The 15,423-nt window shown below is 47.0% G+C and overlaps 1 protein-coding gene across 4 annotated transcripts; it reads right to left on the minus strand.

Moving 5' to 3' along the window:
- Window positions 1–1,771: 1,771 nt before the first annotated feature.
- Window positions 1,772–8,614, minus strand: FCRLA (Fc receptor like A). 4 transcript variants are annotated; one of them, XR_016210460.1, is made up of 7 exons: window positions 8,499–8,614; window positions 5,088–5,102; window positions 4,701–4,883; window positions 4,151–4,417; window positions 3,049–3,330; window positions 2,404–2,484; window positions 1,772–2,230 (listed from the first exon to the last, which is right to left on the minus strand). XR_016210460.1 is itself a non-coding variant. In XM_008264170.5 (6 exons), exons 1-6 carry the CDS (start codon window positions 8,575–8,577, stop codon window positions 1,935–1,937), a joined length of 1,122 nt encoding a protein of 373 aa, XP_008262392.3. In that variant the 5' UTR covers window positions 8,578–8,614; the 3' UTR covers window positions 1,772–1,934. The 4 variants fall into 4 exon arrangements, 2 of the variants coding, with proteins under 2 accessions (XP_008262392.3, XP_089155800.1); XR_016210461.1 differs by lacking the exon at window positions 5,088–5,102; XM_008264170.5 differs by lacking the exon at window positions 2,404–2,484.
- Window positions 8,615–15,423: the final 6,809 nt, after the last annotated feature.

A 15,423-nucleotide genomic window follows, 5' to 3' on the forward strand; every position in this document is an offset into this window, starting at 1 on the left:
TGAGATTTACAGACTTCTACCAGTTCCCAATTGGTAGCTCTTTCCCCCTGAAGATTCTAGAAACTGCCTTAAGGCCCATTTTTTACCATCTAGCGTGAGTCTATAATCTTTTATTCGTGGCATGTCTAGAATGATAATGCACACAACCTTTTGTAAATCTTTGTGAATCAAAACTGCACAGAATAAAGACCACAAAGGAAGGCCATGTAATTCAGAGTAACATGACAAAACTCCCCTTTGTTACGGTCACTAGAAAATGAGGTGCTGACTCACCCACCAACGGTTACCACAGAGTCTGCCAGGCCGGCTCTCATTGGCTGAGAGTTGCAGTTCGGGCATAGACAGAAGTGTTAATATGGTACTAAGATAGATCCATGTATATTTTTAAAAGGAAAATATTTCAGACAAGTGGATTAAAACAAATATTTGCCACTCTGCCAATGACTTACTTGATCGCATGTTTCTGAAGCCAATAGGATCCTGTAGATTTCTGTATACCCTACTTCAATTCTATTATGAGTGCGAGTATTACGGCCTCTCTATCCCAAAGGTTGAGCCCTCTCCAGATGGAAGCTTATGAATATTCTTAACATGGTATAAACTTGGGCATGTAGTGAAGACCAGGTGGTTTAGTTCACTGGGGTTGTTACAACAAAAATACCATAGGCGGAGTAGTTTATATACAATAGAACTTACTTCTCACGGTTCTGCAGGCTAGGAAGTCGAGTATCAAAGCACCAACAGATTTGGTCTCCGGTAAGGGCTTGCTTTCTAGTTCATAGAAGGCAGCTTCTCATTATGTCCTCACACGGCTGGAGGGGGCGTGAGCCATCTGGGGCCTCTTTTTTTTTTTTTTTTTTTTTTTAAGATTTATTTATTTATTTGAAAGTCAGAGTTACAGAGAGGCAGAGAGAGAGAAAGAGAAGAAAGGTCTTCCATCCACTGGTTCAGTTCCCAAATGGCCGCAATGGCCAGAGCTGAGCTGATCCAAAGCCAGGAGCCAGGAACTTCTTCCAGGTCACCTATGCAGGTGCAGGGGCCCAAGCACTGGGCCATCTTGTTACTGCTTTCCCAGGCCATAGCGGAGAGCTGGATCAGAAGTGGAGTAGCCGGGACTTGAACTGATGCCCATATGGGATGCTGACACTGTAGGTGGCAGCTTTAACCACTATGTCACAGCACTGTCCCCCCACCCAGGGTCTTTTTATCAGTGGCACTAATCCCAATCATAATTGCTCTGCCTTGAAGAACTAATCACCCCTAAAGGTCACACTGCCTTATATCATTTTCTTCCAGGTTAGGATTTCAACATACAGATTGGGGCTTGAAGGGGGCAGTGGCACACAACATTCAGGCCGTGGCACCAACTCAACACTTGTGTATGTATAACACTTGTATGACGGAGGCTGAGAGGGGAGAGCAGTCGGTTGGTAAAGTTTCACCCCAGAGCTTACCCCAGCTTTCATTAGGCTGGGGTTTCTCAGACAATCTTTTGTGGAAGGGGTTGTCCTGTACATTATGGGATGTCAGCAGCACCTGTGGCTTCTGCTCACTAGAATCCAGTAGCACACACATCCTTACCCCCAAGAGCAACAGCCAATTGTTGCCAAATGCCCTGGGGGCGGAGAGGCTCACTCACATTAAATCTACCTCATTGCTCCTCTTTGAGTCGCCAGGTTCTGGTTGGAGCAACAGAAGGAAATTGCCAGTCCAGAGAAAGCAGAATTCTGTTGTTATGTGGACAGAGACTACACAAGCAGAACCAAACTCCAGGGATCGCTTTGCACACATTTATTTACGCTCACCTGTCTCTATTGTTCTTACCAAACACCAGGACAACTATTTGTGCACACGGGCAAGACAGGAAGAGAAACATAGACAGAGCTGGGTTTATTGGAGCTGGTCCAGCAATATGGCGGGCGAATCGCTTGCTTTCATTTTGCAGGAGCTTCTGTGGTCCCGGGCTTCAGGTGGCCAGACAAGTTCCTCAGCTCTATGACCAGATGACCGAGGAGAGCTCTCACATCCTGAATGTGCTGGAGAAGAAGGCCCATCCGGTGATACAGATGGGGGTCTGGAGCCCTCAGAGGAGAGGAGAAGCCCGAATCCTCAGAAGCAGGGGTTGGCTGTGGAGGCGGAGGCCCAGGGGGCTCAGTGGGAGTAGTTTCTGGAGCGGCTGATTTCTGAGGAGCTGGATTCAAGGTGGGGGGTGCAGCGGTGCCGGAGGAAGCTGGATGGTGGGACAGGAGGCACGGACAAGAGTGAAGTCTGGCCCTGCTCTCCCCTCACGAGCCTGCGCAATCTCTCCTGTTCTCTGAAGGTGGTTGTGGGGCCCCATGGCAGTAGAGACTTAAGGACGCTGGTGTCCCTCCCGATCCAAATTTTGATCTAAAGCTTGGTTACCTCTGCTTAAAAGTCTTCGGTGATGAGGCCTTGTCGGGACTATTAGCCAATTCCTCTTCTAGCAAAGCAGAATCTCATTCCCTGAAGCACAGACCTAGGTCAAGCTCTGTACTATAGATGACGTTAGGCTAGTTCCTCATTTTGAGGACCGTTCTGTGGGCCCCTGAGTCATCTCCTTCTCAGAAAGAGCACCCACCCCGTCCCTTCCAATATTTCTCATATGACAAGCCTCCAAGACCCCTCATCACCCTTAACATCTCCCCTGGGTGTAGTTCAGGTCAAGTGCAGCCTTCTTAATGGTAGCTCCAAGAATTGATTATTATCTCTGGACTACCTCATCCTCATATCAGATGAAGATACCATATTGTATCTGTTATGCTCTGCAAATGCCCAGAGATGACATCAGGCCCTTAAGGTCTATGGGGAAGCAGGAATGGAGCTGGCTCGGGTCTTAGTTTGGGGCAGTGGTGAAACAGCCCAATCTGAGGGAGGGCTTTGCTGTCTGTGTTGCCTTTCAACCTCGGGGACTCTGGCTTATTGCTCCTGCCTCCTCTGTGTTCCCTCCTAACTTCGTCACACTGAATCCCAGTCATGGACCCAGCCACCCTCCCCTCCCCAACTTCACACACACACACACTAACTCACCATGCACCCTCATCTCCAGCTGGGGGCTCTGTTTCTGAACTTGGTTGTCCTCAGTGGCTGCCTCACACCAGTAGGTCCCAGAGTGCTCTTCTGCAGCTATGGGGATCTGGAATTCCGAGGAGCGGCCCCTGCTGCGCATTGGCTTTCCATCCTTGTAGAAGGAGAAGAGGAGACGGGTGGCTGACTTCTGTGGGGGCAGCTTTGTCTGACAGCTCAAGGTCATCAGGCTTCCGTCTTGGGACCCAGAAGGTGCAGCTTGGAGAACCGGGGCAGGAAACAGTTCTGGGGGAAAGAGAGGTGAGAAAGAAGAGCTGAGCCGTCCTATACTCAGGTAGACCTGGGACAGGCAAAGAACCCCAGTCCTACTTCCTTTTCCTTATTTCCACCATGATTGGGCTGTCTCAGAAGAGAGCATTTGGGAGGTCAGCGCTGTGGCATAGCAGGTTAAAGCCCTGGCCTGAAGCACCGGCATCCCATATGGTGCTGGTTTTAGTCCCAGCTGCTCCTCTTCCGATCCAGCTCTCTGTTATGGCCTGGGAAAACAGTAGAAGATGGCCCAAGTCCTTGGGCCCCTGCACCCATGTGGGAGACCTGGAAGAAGCTCCTGGCTTCAGATCAGCTCAGCTCTGGCCATTGCAGTCATTTGGGGAGTGAACCAATGGATGAAAGACCTCTCTCTCTCTGGATCTACCTCTCTCTGTAACTCTGATTTCAAATAAATAAAATAAATATTTAAAAAACAAAAAAAGAAAAACAAGAAAGGTTGCATTTGAATCTGTCAAGCTCTGACTGTCTTCCAGGAGACAGGACTAGATAAGATCCAGAGGTAGACAAATCCTACAAGAGTCCTCACAACCCATCAGTAAATGCTGGGTAGCATGCCCAGTTGGGTGTGAAACATGCCCAACTGGGTGGTGCTGAATGACTTGAAAAAACAATGCCTAGCTTTTGCCCCTCCTGGAAATCCAACTTGGGCATTTTCCAGCAACCACATCCCAAGCCTTCCGTGGCCTTTTCCTCTTCGGGCCCAAAGACCCCCATTCTGGGCTCCTCATCCCACCTCATCTGCCTCTACCCTGGCAGTGCTGCTTTTAGCTCTCACCTTGGACTGTGATCGCCACGGCAGCTGCTGTCTCTGGACTTCCAGGACCAGGGCTCCTGAAGACACCGCTGCAGTGGTAGCGCCCACTGTCTGCCTTTTGCACCGCAGCGATGGAGAAGTCCTTGTTGGGCCCAGGGGGGCCCAGGGCTGAGCCATCTCGGTAGAAGGTGACCTGAGTCAGTGGCCAATCTTGCCATGCTCGGCAGCGCAGAATCAGTGGGTCCCCTTCAAATAGGTGGTTGGATGGACTTTGGAGGATCAGCCAGTCTGTGGTCCAGAAGAGCAAGAGCTGAGTGTTACCCACTGCTTCCCTTGGGAGGTCTCCCAGTGATGCCCACAGTAGGGTCCAGGCAACTCTCACCCCTGGTCGAGAATGTGGAACAAGCTCTCTAGGGCCTAGGACTGAGGGAACCCCAGTTGCTATGGGCTGAAGGTGGGGGAAGAAAGTACCTCATCACATGGCCAGAGTTCTGGGAGAACCTTCCTGAGTGGGCTATAGGATGGAAAGGAGGGGCTTAGGGCACTCGACAGGGCCTTCCCAGGGCCTCACCGTAGGACACAATCAGATGGAAGGGTTCGCTGAAAGTGTAGGCTTTGATTTCGTAGTCATCGTCCCTTGGGTCAGCATCAGTGTGGCAGCTGCTCTTCCTGGTGCTGATGGGTCCATCACACTGCAGAGTCTCAAGATTGGCAGCGGAAGATGGCACGGTCCAGGGAGATCCAGACAATGATGCTGCAATTCAGAGAAATAGGACAGGAAATCGCCACCCCCCCCCCAGAAGTTTCTCCCTCTCCTGAGACTAGGGAGACACCAACACCTTTTTTCCAAGAGGCCCCAAAGAGTCTCAAGTGAGTAATTTTAAGCTGGTGTGATCTCAAGGAACAGAGCGTGGTCTAAGGAAGAGATATGGGAGACAATTGAAGACAGTGAACTCACCAGAATGACATCCAGCTGTTGGTGCAGGCAACCAGATGCCAAAGACAACGGTGAACCCAGGGCAGCAGGCACAGGACAGGAGGGAAAGGAAGACATCAGATTCTAACGGTCATGACCATCGGCTAGCACTTTGATGTGTTATCCTACTCAACCTTCACCTGCTTTCATCATGTAAGTGACTTCATTCCCATGTTATAAATCGTGAACAAACACGTGTAGAAAAGTAAATGACCAATGGAATAGGAAAGGTGCGTGTGAGTCCAAAATCAGTGTTCTTTGTCTTCACCACGCTGACGTGGTCTACGGCAGTCCGCAGACCCTCCTTAGGGGCTCTCTTCTGAATTTTCACTTTCCCAAAATTCACTTGGCTCTTAGGCCGTGAGGATGCCAAAGAGCTTCCCGTAGCTAGCTGGGTCTCTCCTTTCTCACTCCCCCTTTCAGGTCTTGGTCTTTGACCCATCTCTATCTTAACGTCCTCTTGAGCTTTCCCTGTCAACAGTGGGTTCTCTGCACCCCAGACCCACTACTCCCCGTCTGTACATTGGGAACTGTAGCGTCATTCTTTGTTTCTGGGTTGAAACGTAGAGGTGTGGATTTCTGACTGTATCTCCTCAACCTACACCTTACCTCGGTGATGATCCAGGCAGGGGCGGTGCTACTTATACCATCTCCTTCCCCTCGTGCCCTCTTCCAGCCACAGCCACTCACAGTGCTCACCTTCTCTGTCCCACTTGCCTTTGGCCCCTTCCATCCCAGTGGCTCCGTGGTCTGCTTTGACCTTGAAGCTTCCCTTACCAGGGCCCCCTCCTACTTCCTGATTCGCATCATAGGAGGCCCAGGTGCTCGCTTTAGAGCTTCTCACAGGCTTTCTACCTCCTTTCGGTTCCTCCACTGTCACTCAGCTGCACTCAGCTGCCTCTGCTCGTTTCTTTTTTAAAAACAAAACCTTGTTGGGCTATCTGGCACTTTCACTCAATATATCTCGTGTGGCCGGTATTATTATTCTCGCTGTACAAGTGAGAAAGTCAAATCAGAGTGAGAAAAATGTCCCCTTTCCAAGGTGATACAGAGCTGGTAAATCAAGGAGGGGCTTGAAATCAGACTATCTAATTCCAAGGCTGCAGTTGAAGAAGCATGTCCCGGCCCACAGTTAGCTTTAAGTGTAGTGGAAGACACATGCATACAAAGAGACTGTTTGCAGCAAAAGGTGGGGGGGGGGGGGGGGGCAATCAGAAAGAGCTATCACAGGCATCCACCTGAGCAGAAACGAGGGTTCTGGGAAGGCTTCCTGGAGAAAATGCCCCTTAAAAGAAACCTAAAGTTTATAAAGGGCAGGGGAACGGGAACCCATGGAGCGAGCTCATTTCAGGCAGGGGCAGCCGTACAATCAAAGCCTTGCAGGCAGGTAAGAGTCTGCTGTGTGAATATGTAAATATAAGCAGATTGGGATTTATTTGATTTATTATTTATTTGTGGTCTAGCGGGTACTGGTTCAAGTCCATGTGGGTGCTGGTTCAAGTCCTGGCTGCTCCACTTCTAAGCAACAGAAGATGGCCCAAGTACTTGGGCCCATGAACCCACATGAGAGATCTGGAAGAAGCTCCTGACTCCTGGCTTAGGCCTGGTCCAGCCCTGGCTATTGTGGCTACTTGGGAAGTGGACAAGTGGATGGATGATATCTCTCTCTCTCTGTCTGTCTGTCTGTCTGTCTCTACCTCTCTCCTTCACTCTCTGTAATTCTGACTTAGAAATAAAATAAATCTTTAAAAAAAGAAATTACTCTGTCTGTTTCAGAGTGTTAATGAGAGTCCTGGCTGCTCCACTTCCAATCCAGCTTCCTGCTGAATTTGCCTGGGAGGCAGAGGATAATGGCTTCAGCCCTTGAGTTCCTGCCACTCACATGAGAGACCTGGATGAAGTTCATGGAGCTTGGTTTCAACCTAGCCCAACCCTGGCATTTAGGGAGTGAACCAACAGTTAGAAGACTTCTCTCGGGGCTGGCACTGTGGCATAGCAGGTGGAGCCGCCACCTTCAGTGCCAGCATCCCATGTGGGTGCCAGTTTGACTCCCAGCTGCTCCACTTCTGATCCAGCTCTCTGCTGTGGCCTGGGAAAGCAGTGGAGGACGGCCCAAGTTCTTGGGCCCCTGCACCAGTGTGGGAGACCCAGGGGAGGCTCTTGGCTCCTGGCTTCAGATCGGTACAGCTCTGGCCGTTGTGGCCAGTTGGGGAGTGAACCAGCAGATGGAAGATTTTTCTCTCGGCCTCTCCTTCTCTCTGTGTAACTCTGACTTTCAAATAAATAAATATTTAAAGAAGAAAAGAAGACTTCTCTCTCTGTGTCTCTCCTTCTATGTCTGTCAATCTGCCTTCTAAATAAATAAATCTTAGAAGAAACAATGTTATGGAGTGAGTTCAAATTGTCAATGATGAGGGCTCATCTTAGGACATTAGAGATGTTTCAGAGAAGGGGCTGGCTCTAAGAACAACTCTGGAGATAAAATTTGCCAAACTCGGTGATTGGCCAGATATAGAGAGTGACAGGGCAGAGTCCAGGTTGCTTCTCAGGTTTCTGGGCTAGGTGGTGGGATGGATGAAGATGCCACCAGAGGTCAGAAATAGTGGAAGATGAATTAGAAGAGGTGGGGACCCCAAGGACAGATTAATTCAGTCCCGGTCACATTGTGCTGAGATACTTGTGAGACAAAGCAAAGCTTGATAATTAAATGTGAAGTTCCAAAGCATTGCTAGGGATATGATTTGGGACTCTTAAAAATTGAATTGTAGTGGGAAAAAATATGCAGACAAATAAGCTCATGAAGGAGACTGTGTAAAGAAAGCAGCATAGAGAGGCAAAGATGTAACTACAGACAACTTTACTATTTAAGGAGAAGAGAAGAGACGCTACTGAAGAACCCAGAGAAGCACCTGCAGTACTGGGAGAAAATAGTTCCATGGGAGCCGGGGGAGCGGAGAAGGCCAAGAAGGACTAAGTGATCACCCGTGCCCAGTGAGCAGAGAAGACAGCAGGATACGCTGGAAAGGTGTGCCAAGGCCTGCTTAGCGTGCCGGTCACTGTGCTCTGTGCAGTACTGACTTCAGTGACCGCCAGCCCACAAGTGCGAGCAGTGAGTGGGGCAGCAGAGAGAGCAAGTGCAGTCTACCTTTGCAAGAACCTCATCTCAAAAAAGGGTGGAAAGAGTCGAGATTGTAGCTAGAGAAGTTATCCTAGTCATAGGGAACTATTAGGATAGAAAAGCCTGGACGAATTTTACATTCAGTCTTCAATCCCACACAAGCGAAATCTCTTCTTACGCCTTGCCTCTGAACACTGCTTCCTTCTCACCTTGAGTCTTTTCCCTGAAGCAGGTGTGTCTCCCTGCCCACGCCAACATCCAAGCTTTCTACTTACCCAGAAACATCAGAGCTGCCCAGAGCATCCCAGGGGAAAGGTGGAGTGTCCAGCTCGTGAAGACAGAGCCTAGCTTCATCGTGAATGTGTTTAGGTCTCCTGCAACCCAGCACACTGATTTTCTTCAGCGTGAAACCACTCAAATTAGAAAACGGGAAGTAAACCTAACTGTCTCATCTCCTTGCATCTGGGGCCTATTTTTGAGTTTGTGATTGGCTTTCATCATTCAGATTTGGCCAGGTTGGCTCCAGGGTCAACCCTGGGGCTGCAGATGAAACAGGGCATTTTCAACCATTCAAGAATTGCCCAGAAACCTTTCAAAGCATGCAATTATCTGGTGGCCAACAGGCCTTCATATACACCCTGGGGCCGGCGCTCTGGCAGAGTGGGTGAAGCCACCGCCTGCAGTACCAGCATCCCATATGAGCACCAGTTGGAGTCTGGGCTGCTCCACTTCCAATCCAGCTCTCTGCTATGGCCTGGGCAAGCAGTAGAAGATGGCTCAAGTCCCGGGCCCCTGCTCCCTCATGAGAGACCTGGAGGAAACTCCTGGCTCCTGGCTTCAGATCGGCACAGCTCTGGCTGTTGCAGCCATTTTGGGAAAGAACCAGTGAATGCAGGACCTCTCTTTGCCTCTGCCTCTGTAACTCCACCTTTCAAATAAATGAATAAATATTTTAAAAAGATCAATGCAATGACCTTTCAAGTTCATTGGTGAAGCCCTTGAGGATGGGTGGGAAATTTCTTGAAGGCTATATGGAAAGTCATGGAAAAGCACGGGTACAAATACATTGTGCTGCAATCCTGGTGCTGCAATATCTGGGGACTGAGATATCAGATTAGGGTAGATATGAGTTTAGTCCCTTGTAGATTCTGATCATCCCAATCCTGAAAATTTGTACAAACATTTCTCTAGACTCATCTCTCAGCTCCCCGCGTCTGCACAGCTAAGGCTGCTTGGTCTCAGTGGAAATCTGAGTATGAAGCAGGAAACGTTCTCCAAGGACGAGCAAAGGGAAAAAGAAAATCTATCTTCAGAGGACCCAGCAGGAAACCCAGGGCTCAGGCCCATGGCCAAAGCTCAAGCCACTGATCCTGAAGGAATCTGAGACAGGAGGCATCCGATAGCTTGAGAAACCCGAGGAGCCAGGAATGGGGCGATATGGAAGCTATAGCGTCTCTTCAGCTCTGGATGGCTCTATGGGAACCATCGTCCCAGCCTCTGAACATTTCATTGAGGCCTCCATGGCAGGGCCCATGTCTTTTCTCAGTGGCTGCCCTCCTCCCCTCTCTCCCATCACAGCACCCACCAGGTCCCTAGTGGGTTATCTGGAGGTGAGACAGCCATCAGAAATGGGGGGAGCGGGTGGAGGGACAGCAGAACCACTCAGCTGTGCAAACGCCACAGAACACGGCAGACATATGAGCAATAGAGGCACGAGATGGTGGCTCTTTCTCAAGCTAAAATAAGCATTTAGAACAAAATTTCCATTATCTGAGAGGCGTGCTTTTGTGCTGGTGGCCCTAGGGAATCCAGGGGTGGTTGAAGATGGGTGTGGGGCAGGCAGTGAGGCACTAAGTCTTGCAGCTGACTTGTTATAAAAGACCCAGTAACCCCAGAAGAGGAAGAAGGTTCTAACCAGCCCGAGTAAAAATGAAGTACAAGGGATGTGTTTAGTTAGCCGTGCACCTTTAAACTCCATAGAGCCTAGACCCTCAGGTTAGACAGGGCCTAAGGGGCTTCTAAACAAATCACCAAATAAAGTTTGCATTCTTATGCACATATTTTTGCACTTTCATGTAAATTTAGAATCAGCACGTCAATTAAAAATTCTTAATTTTTTTAAAGCCTGCTGGGATTTTGATTAGGACTACATTTATTCTCTAAATCAATTTGGAGAGAATTGGTATCTTAACAATACCAGGTCTTCTGATTCATGAAAACAATGTACCTCTCCATTTATACATATTTAAGTCTTCCTTAATTTCTCTCAGTGGTTTTCTGTATACAGATCTTGCACGTCTTTTGTCAAATGTATGCCTAAGTATTTCATATTTGTGGTGTTATTATAAGTGGTACTTAAAATACATTTTTTAAAGATTTATTGTATTTATTTGTAAGAGTTACAGAGAGAGGTAGAGCCAGAGAGAGAGAGGCCTTCCATCCGTTGGTTCACTCCTCAAATGACTTCAATGGCCAGAGTTGAGCTGACCTGAAGCCAGGAACCAGGAGCTTCTTCCAGGTCTCCCACGTGGGTACAGAAGCCCAAAGACTTGGGCCATCTTCTACTGTTTTCCCAGGCCAAAGCAGAGAGCTGGATCAGAAGTGAAGCAGCCAGGTAAATTTCTGATTGTTCATTCTTAGTATAAATAAATACAATTGAGTTTTGTATATTGACTTGGTAATCTTGCAAACTCATTTATTAGCAAGTATGTAAATTTTTTTGACTTCCTTAGGATTTTCTAAATAGATTATTATGTTATTTCAAAATACATAATTTTTTTCTTTTTAATATTTTAAATTCTGACTTTATTTGAAAGGCACAGAGGTAGACAGAGACAGAGACAGACAGTGAGAGATCTTTCACCCACTGGCCCACTCCTCAAATGCTCACAATAGCCAGGAGTAGGCCAGGCTGAAACCAGAAGCCTGGAACTCTCTCTGGGCCTCCCGTGCCAGTGGCTGGCTCCCAAGTACTTGAGCCATCATGGCTGCCTCCCAGGATGCACACCCTCAGGGAGCTGGAATTGGAAGTGGAACCAGGCACTCCACCATGGGATGCAGGCATCCCCAGAAGCATGTTAATTGCTCTGCCAAATGCCCATCCGAGTTTTACTTTATTTCTGATTTGTATGCTTTCCATTTTGTTTTATTGCCTTACTGCATTGGCTAGAACTTTCAACCTTATGCTGAGCAAGAATGGTGTAAGAGCTGACTTTTTTTACCTTCCTTCCAATCTTAGAAAGCATGCAATCTTTCACCTAAACTGATATTAGATACAGATTTGTTTGTGTACACCATCTTGGTTGTAACTGCCATCTTGGCCTTTAGGTGACCCTGGCGGTCATCTCAAGCCATGTGAGATTAACGAAGTCACTAAGAGAATCTGCCAACTGTTTCATGCTGGGCACTGACTGCTTGGTATGGAATACTTCTTAAGAAATTCCCATGCTTTTTGATTAGCCATGAGCCACCTTTGTATAACAGAACCCTTTTTATCCTGCCTCTTAGCACAGTATCCTCTGTCTGTGGCCACAGAGGTCATACTTCTCTAACAAATTACACAGTGAGAGATACTGGATTTGTCTGCCTCTTTCTTCCATCTCACGGCACCTCCAACTTTGATGGCCATATCCTGGGCTTCCCCAAAACAATCAGGTTAAAGAAGTTTCTTTCTATGGCTAGTGAACTGAAAGGATTTTGTAGTGCTGTTGTTCATTTGTATGTTTTGTTTTTACCATTAATAGATGTTGAATTCATCAAATGCTTGCTCTGATGGATTGAAATGATTTTTAAAAATCTATTAATACAGTAAATAATATTCATTAGTTTTCAAGTTGCCCAACCCTGCACTGGTCAAGAAGTTTTATGGTTTTATATATTGTTGAATTTATTTGTTAAAACTTTGTTAAAATTTTTGCATCTATGTTCACTAAGGATATTAGTCATTGGGTTTCATTCCTTGTAATGTCTTTGCCAGGATATCTGAATTGGCAAATGTTCTTTCCTCTCTGATTTTCAGGAAGGTTTTGGGTAGTATTTGTATTATTTATTCCTTAACATTTTGTTAGAATTCACCAGGTAAGCCATCTGGACCTTGAGTTTTCATTGTGGGAAAATTTTGATGATAAATTCAATTTTTTTAAAATAGCTATAGCACCATTGAAGCTATTTCTTCTTAAACTAGCTTGGATAATTTGTGTCCTATCAAGACATTTGTCCATTTTGTCTAAGTTACTCATAAAGTTCATCGGTGTGAAGTTTTTGGATAACATTCCTTTATTATCCTTTTAGTGTGCCTGGCGGCACTGTGTCTGCTGAATACTTACAGGACTTGCTGCAGAGCTATAGGATCTGTAGTAATGTTGCTGCCCTCATTCTTGAGATTTGGAGCGGCTGGCCATTGGGGGAGTGAACCAGCAGATAGAAGACCTCTCTCTCTCTCTCTCTCATTCTCTCACTTTCTTTTTATTTTATTTTATTTTATTTTTTATTTTTTGACAGGCAGAGTGGACAGTGAGAGAGAGAGACAAAGAGAAAGGTCTTCCTTTGCCGTTGGTTCACCCTCCAATGGCTTCCGCCGCCGGTGCACCGCGCTGATCCGATGGCAGGAGCCAGGTGCTTCTCCTGGTCTCCCATGGGGTGCAGGGCCCAAGGACTTGGGCCATCCTCCTCTGTACTCCCTGGCCACAGCAGAGAGCTGGCCTGGAAGAGGGGCAACCGGGACAGAATCCGGTGCCCCGACCGGGACTAGAACCCGGTATGCCGGCGCCGCAAGGCGGAGGATTAGTCTAGTGAGCCGCGGCGCCAGCTCATTCTCTCACTTTCTTACTCTCTGCCTCTGCCTCTCTGTAACTCTCGGCCTTTCAAAAAAAAAAAAAAAAAAAAAAAAAAAAAAAAAAAAGATTTGCAAACCTACTGCTGCAGCAAAAGGAAGAAGGAAGGGGGGAGCGAAAGGAAAACAAAGAATACAAGCAGAACCACTTTGGGGTAGCTCAGGTAGACAGGCAAGATATGAGCTGTGGGCCCCTGTCCCGGCTGCTTGTCCCCTGCCCCCCCCCCCTGCCCCCAGCCCCTCACCCCCAGCTCAGGTTTCAGAATACACATTCAGAAAGCATGCACAAGGATGCACCGGTGCTCCCATACCGCAGACTTCTCACCTTATTGTTTATCTGCCATAGGGTGGCTCTCAGTGCCCAGAGAAAGACAACTCACTACCCCTAGGTCACTAATTTTCATAAAGAAAATACATGTTCCTGCAAACCAGTGCCCTGGGCTATACCTTCAATCTGACCACTGGCAGCAAATAAGAGAACTAGTATTTCAGAAACGATAGTGCCCTGAGCTCTTTCCATTGGACATTGAAACTGCTTGAAGTTCTTGAGCCACAGAAAAAAAAATTTAAATTTGCATATATATATAATTTTTTTCTTACTCTCTTCTTTGCATTCAAGCAAAATAGCATCTCAACAGTCACTGTGAGTTGGCCCACCGCAGAGGCGGGCAGGCTCCTGCTGGATTAACAAAATCGTTAAGATAATCTGCCAAGTGTTTCACGCTGGGCACTGATGCTTGCAATGCTAATATTTCTTGAGAAGGTCCACATGCATGGTGATCAGCCGTGAGCCATCTTTGTATAATAAAACCCTTTTTCTCCTGCCTGTGGCATTGGATCCAAGAGGAAGGCTCATCTCTCCTCTCTTTGCTGCTTTATTTGAGACTACCAGCATGGACCACTGCCATCATTTCTCACCCATCCCTCAGATTTGTTATTATATAGTTCATTAATTGACATAAGTCTTTCCAACTCTTTGCTGAAGTCGAATGCCTGGCCATCCTCTTTTTCTTCTGACATACACAACCAAGAAAACGAAAGTTTGACCCACTTTTTTTTTTCCCAATGTAAATCAAATACCTTTAATATTTAATGACATGAAATAATAGTGAAAAAACAATTCAGATCATAAATTAACAAAGAACAAAAAGATTGGGGCCAGCACAGTAGTGTAGTGTGTAAAGCTGCTGCCTGCAATACAAGCACTCTCATCCCATATGAGCTCCACTTAGAGTCCCCACTGCTCTGCTTTTCATCCAGCTCCCTGCTAATGTGCCTAGGAAAGCAGTGGAAGATGGCCCCTGCACCCATATGGGAGACCCAAATGAAACTCCTGGCACAGCCCTATCCAGTGTGGCCATTTGGGGAATGACCCAGATGGAAGATGGATCCTCTCGCTCTCCCTCTCCTCCCCCTCCCTCTCCTTCTATAACTCTTTCAAATGAAAGAAAAATGAAGGAAAGAAAGATGGAAGAAAGGGCACAAAACTGGAAAAGAGAGAGAGAGAGAGAGGAAGTCAATATCAGGAAATATCAAGCTTTAAAAATCATAGGTAAAACAGATTAAATTATACAATGGTCTAAAGGAAATGAGATTTTACATAAAATACAGTAACTGGTATTGAGGAAAGGGATAAAAAAATAGTCAAGAAAATTAAAATAAAATCAAGAATGTAGTAAAAAGAATCAGGAAAAACAAGTGGTAGATACAACAGCAAAAAGATTCAACGCTTAGTGCAGTCCCTGAGGACGACTAAAATAATGGAACAGGCATGATATTCCAAATTACACTAGCAGAAGTTTCTGGGATTAAAACCTGAATCTCTACATAGAAAGGCTCTTGAGTAAATCTAAGAAAACTGATTTGGAAGATCTAAGGAATGTTAGAAGTTCAATCAGAATGAGAGAAAAACATCCTCAGGGCCTCAAGCCAAAGAGGACATTATAAAATATAATAATAAAAGTAATGATTGGAACAAAAACAGATTACTAAGCACATAAAGTAATTTAAAATGTAATTGTTTAAGTCCCAGCGCTAGAATCTGCCACCTCTCCAGGAACCCCTGGTTCTTTTTAATGAGCGTGTAGAGGCAAAAAGGACTGGGAAAGCGCCCGCGGGGCTCGAACCACCACCAAGTTGGTGACTACGTCTGATTCAGTAGCCGAAGGAACCGCTGAGCTAAAACCAGCCCGGAAGCTGCTGCCAGATCACAGTGCTTTGACTTGAGAGACGCGCGTCATAAACAGCATGAGACAGACGTCATGGAGAGCAAACCGGGAACCGGTTACTCCGGGACTGCTCAGCGTCCTCGACTGTTCATTGGGCCCCCACCTCCAGAAGGCATGACCACCCGGGGACCCGCAGCAGCG

The sequence above is a fragment of the Oryctolagus cuniculus genome, chromosome 7, assembly GCF_051225735.1.
Source record: "Oryctolagus cuniculus isolate XC-2025 breed Fujian yellow rabbit chromosome 7, ASM5122573v1, whole genome shotgun sequence".
In the NCBI taxonomy this organism is placed as follows: domain Eukaryota; kingdom Metazoa; phylum Chordata; class Mammalia; order Lagomorpha; family Leporidae; genus Oryctolagus; species Oryctolagus cuniculus.

Coding starts and splice junctions, on each gene's coding strand:
- FCRLA (XM_008264170.5), bottom strand. CDS start 8,577: ATGAAGCTAGGCTCTGTCTTCACGAGCTGGACACTCCACCTTTCCCCT. Junction 3,331..4,150: donor CGTGGCGATCACAGTCCAAG/GTGAGAGCTAAA, acceptor TCTTTCCCCCAG/AACTGTTTCCTGCCCCGGTT. Junction 2,231..3,048: donor GCTGGAGATGAGGGTGCATG/GTGAGTTAGTGT, acceptor CCCACCATCCAG/CTTCCTCCGGCACCGCTGCA.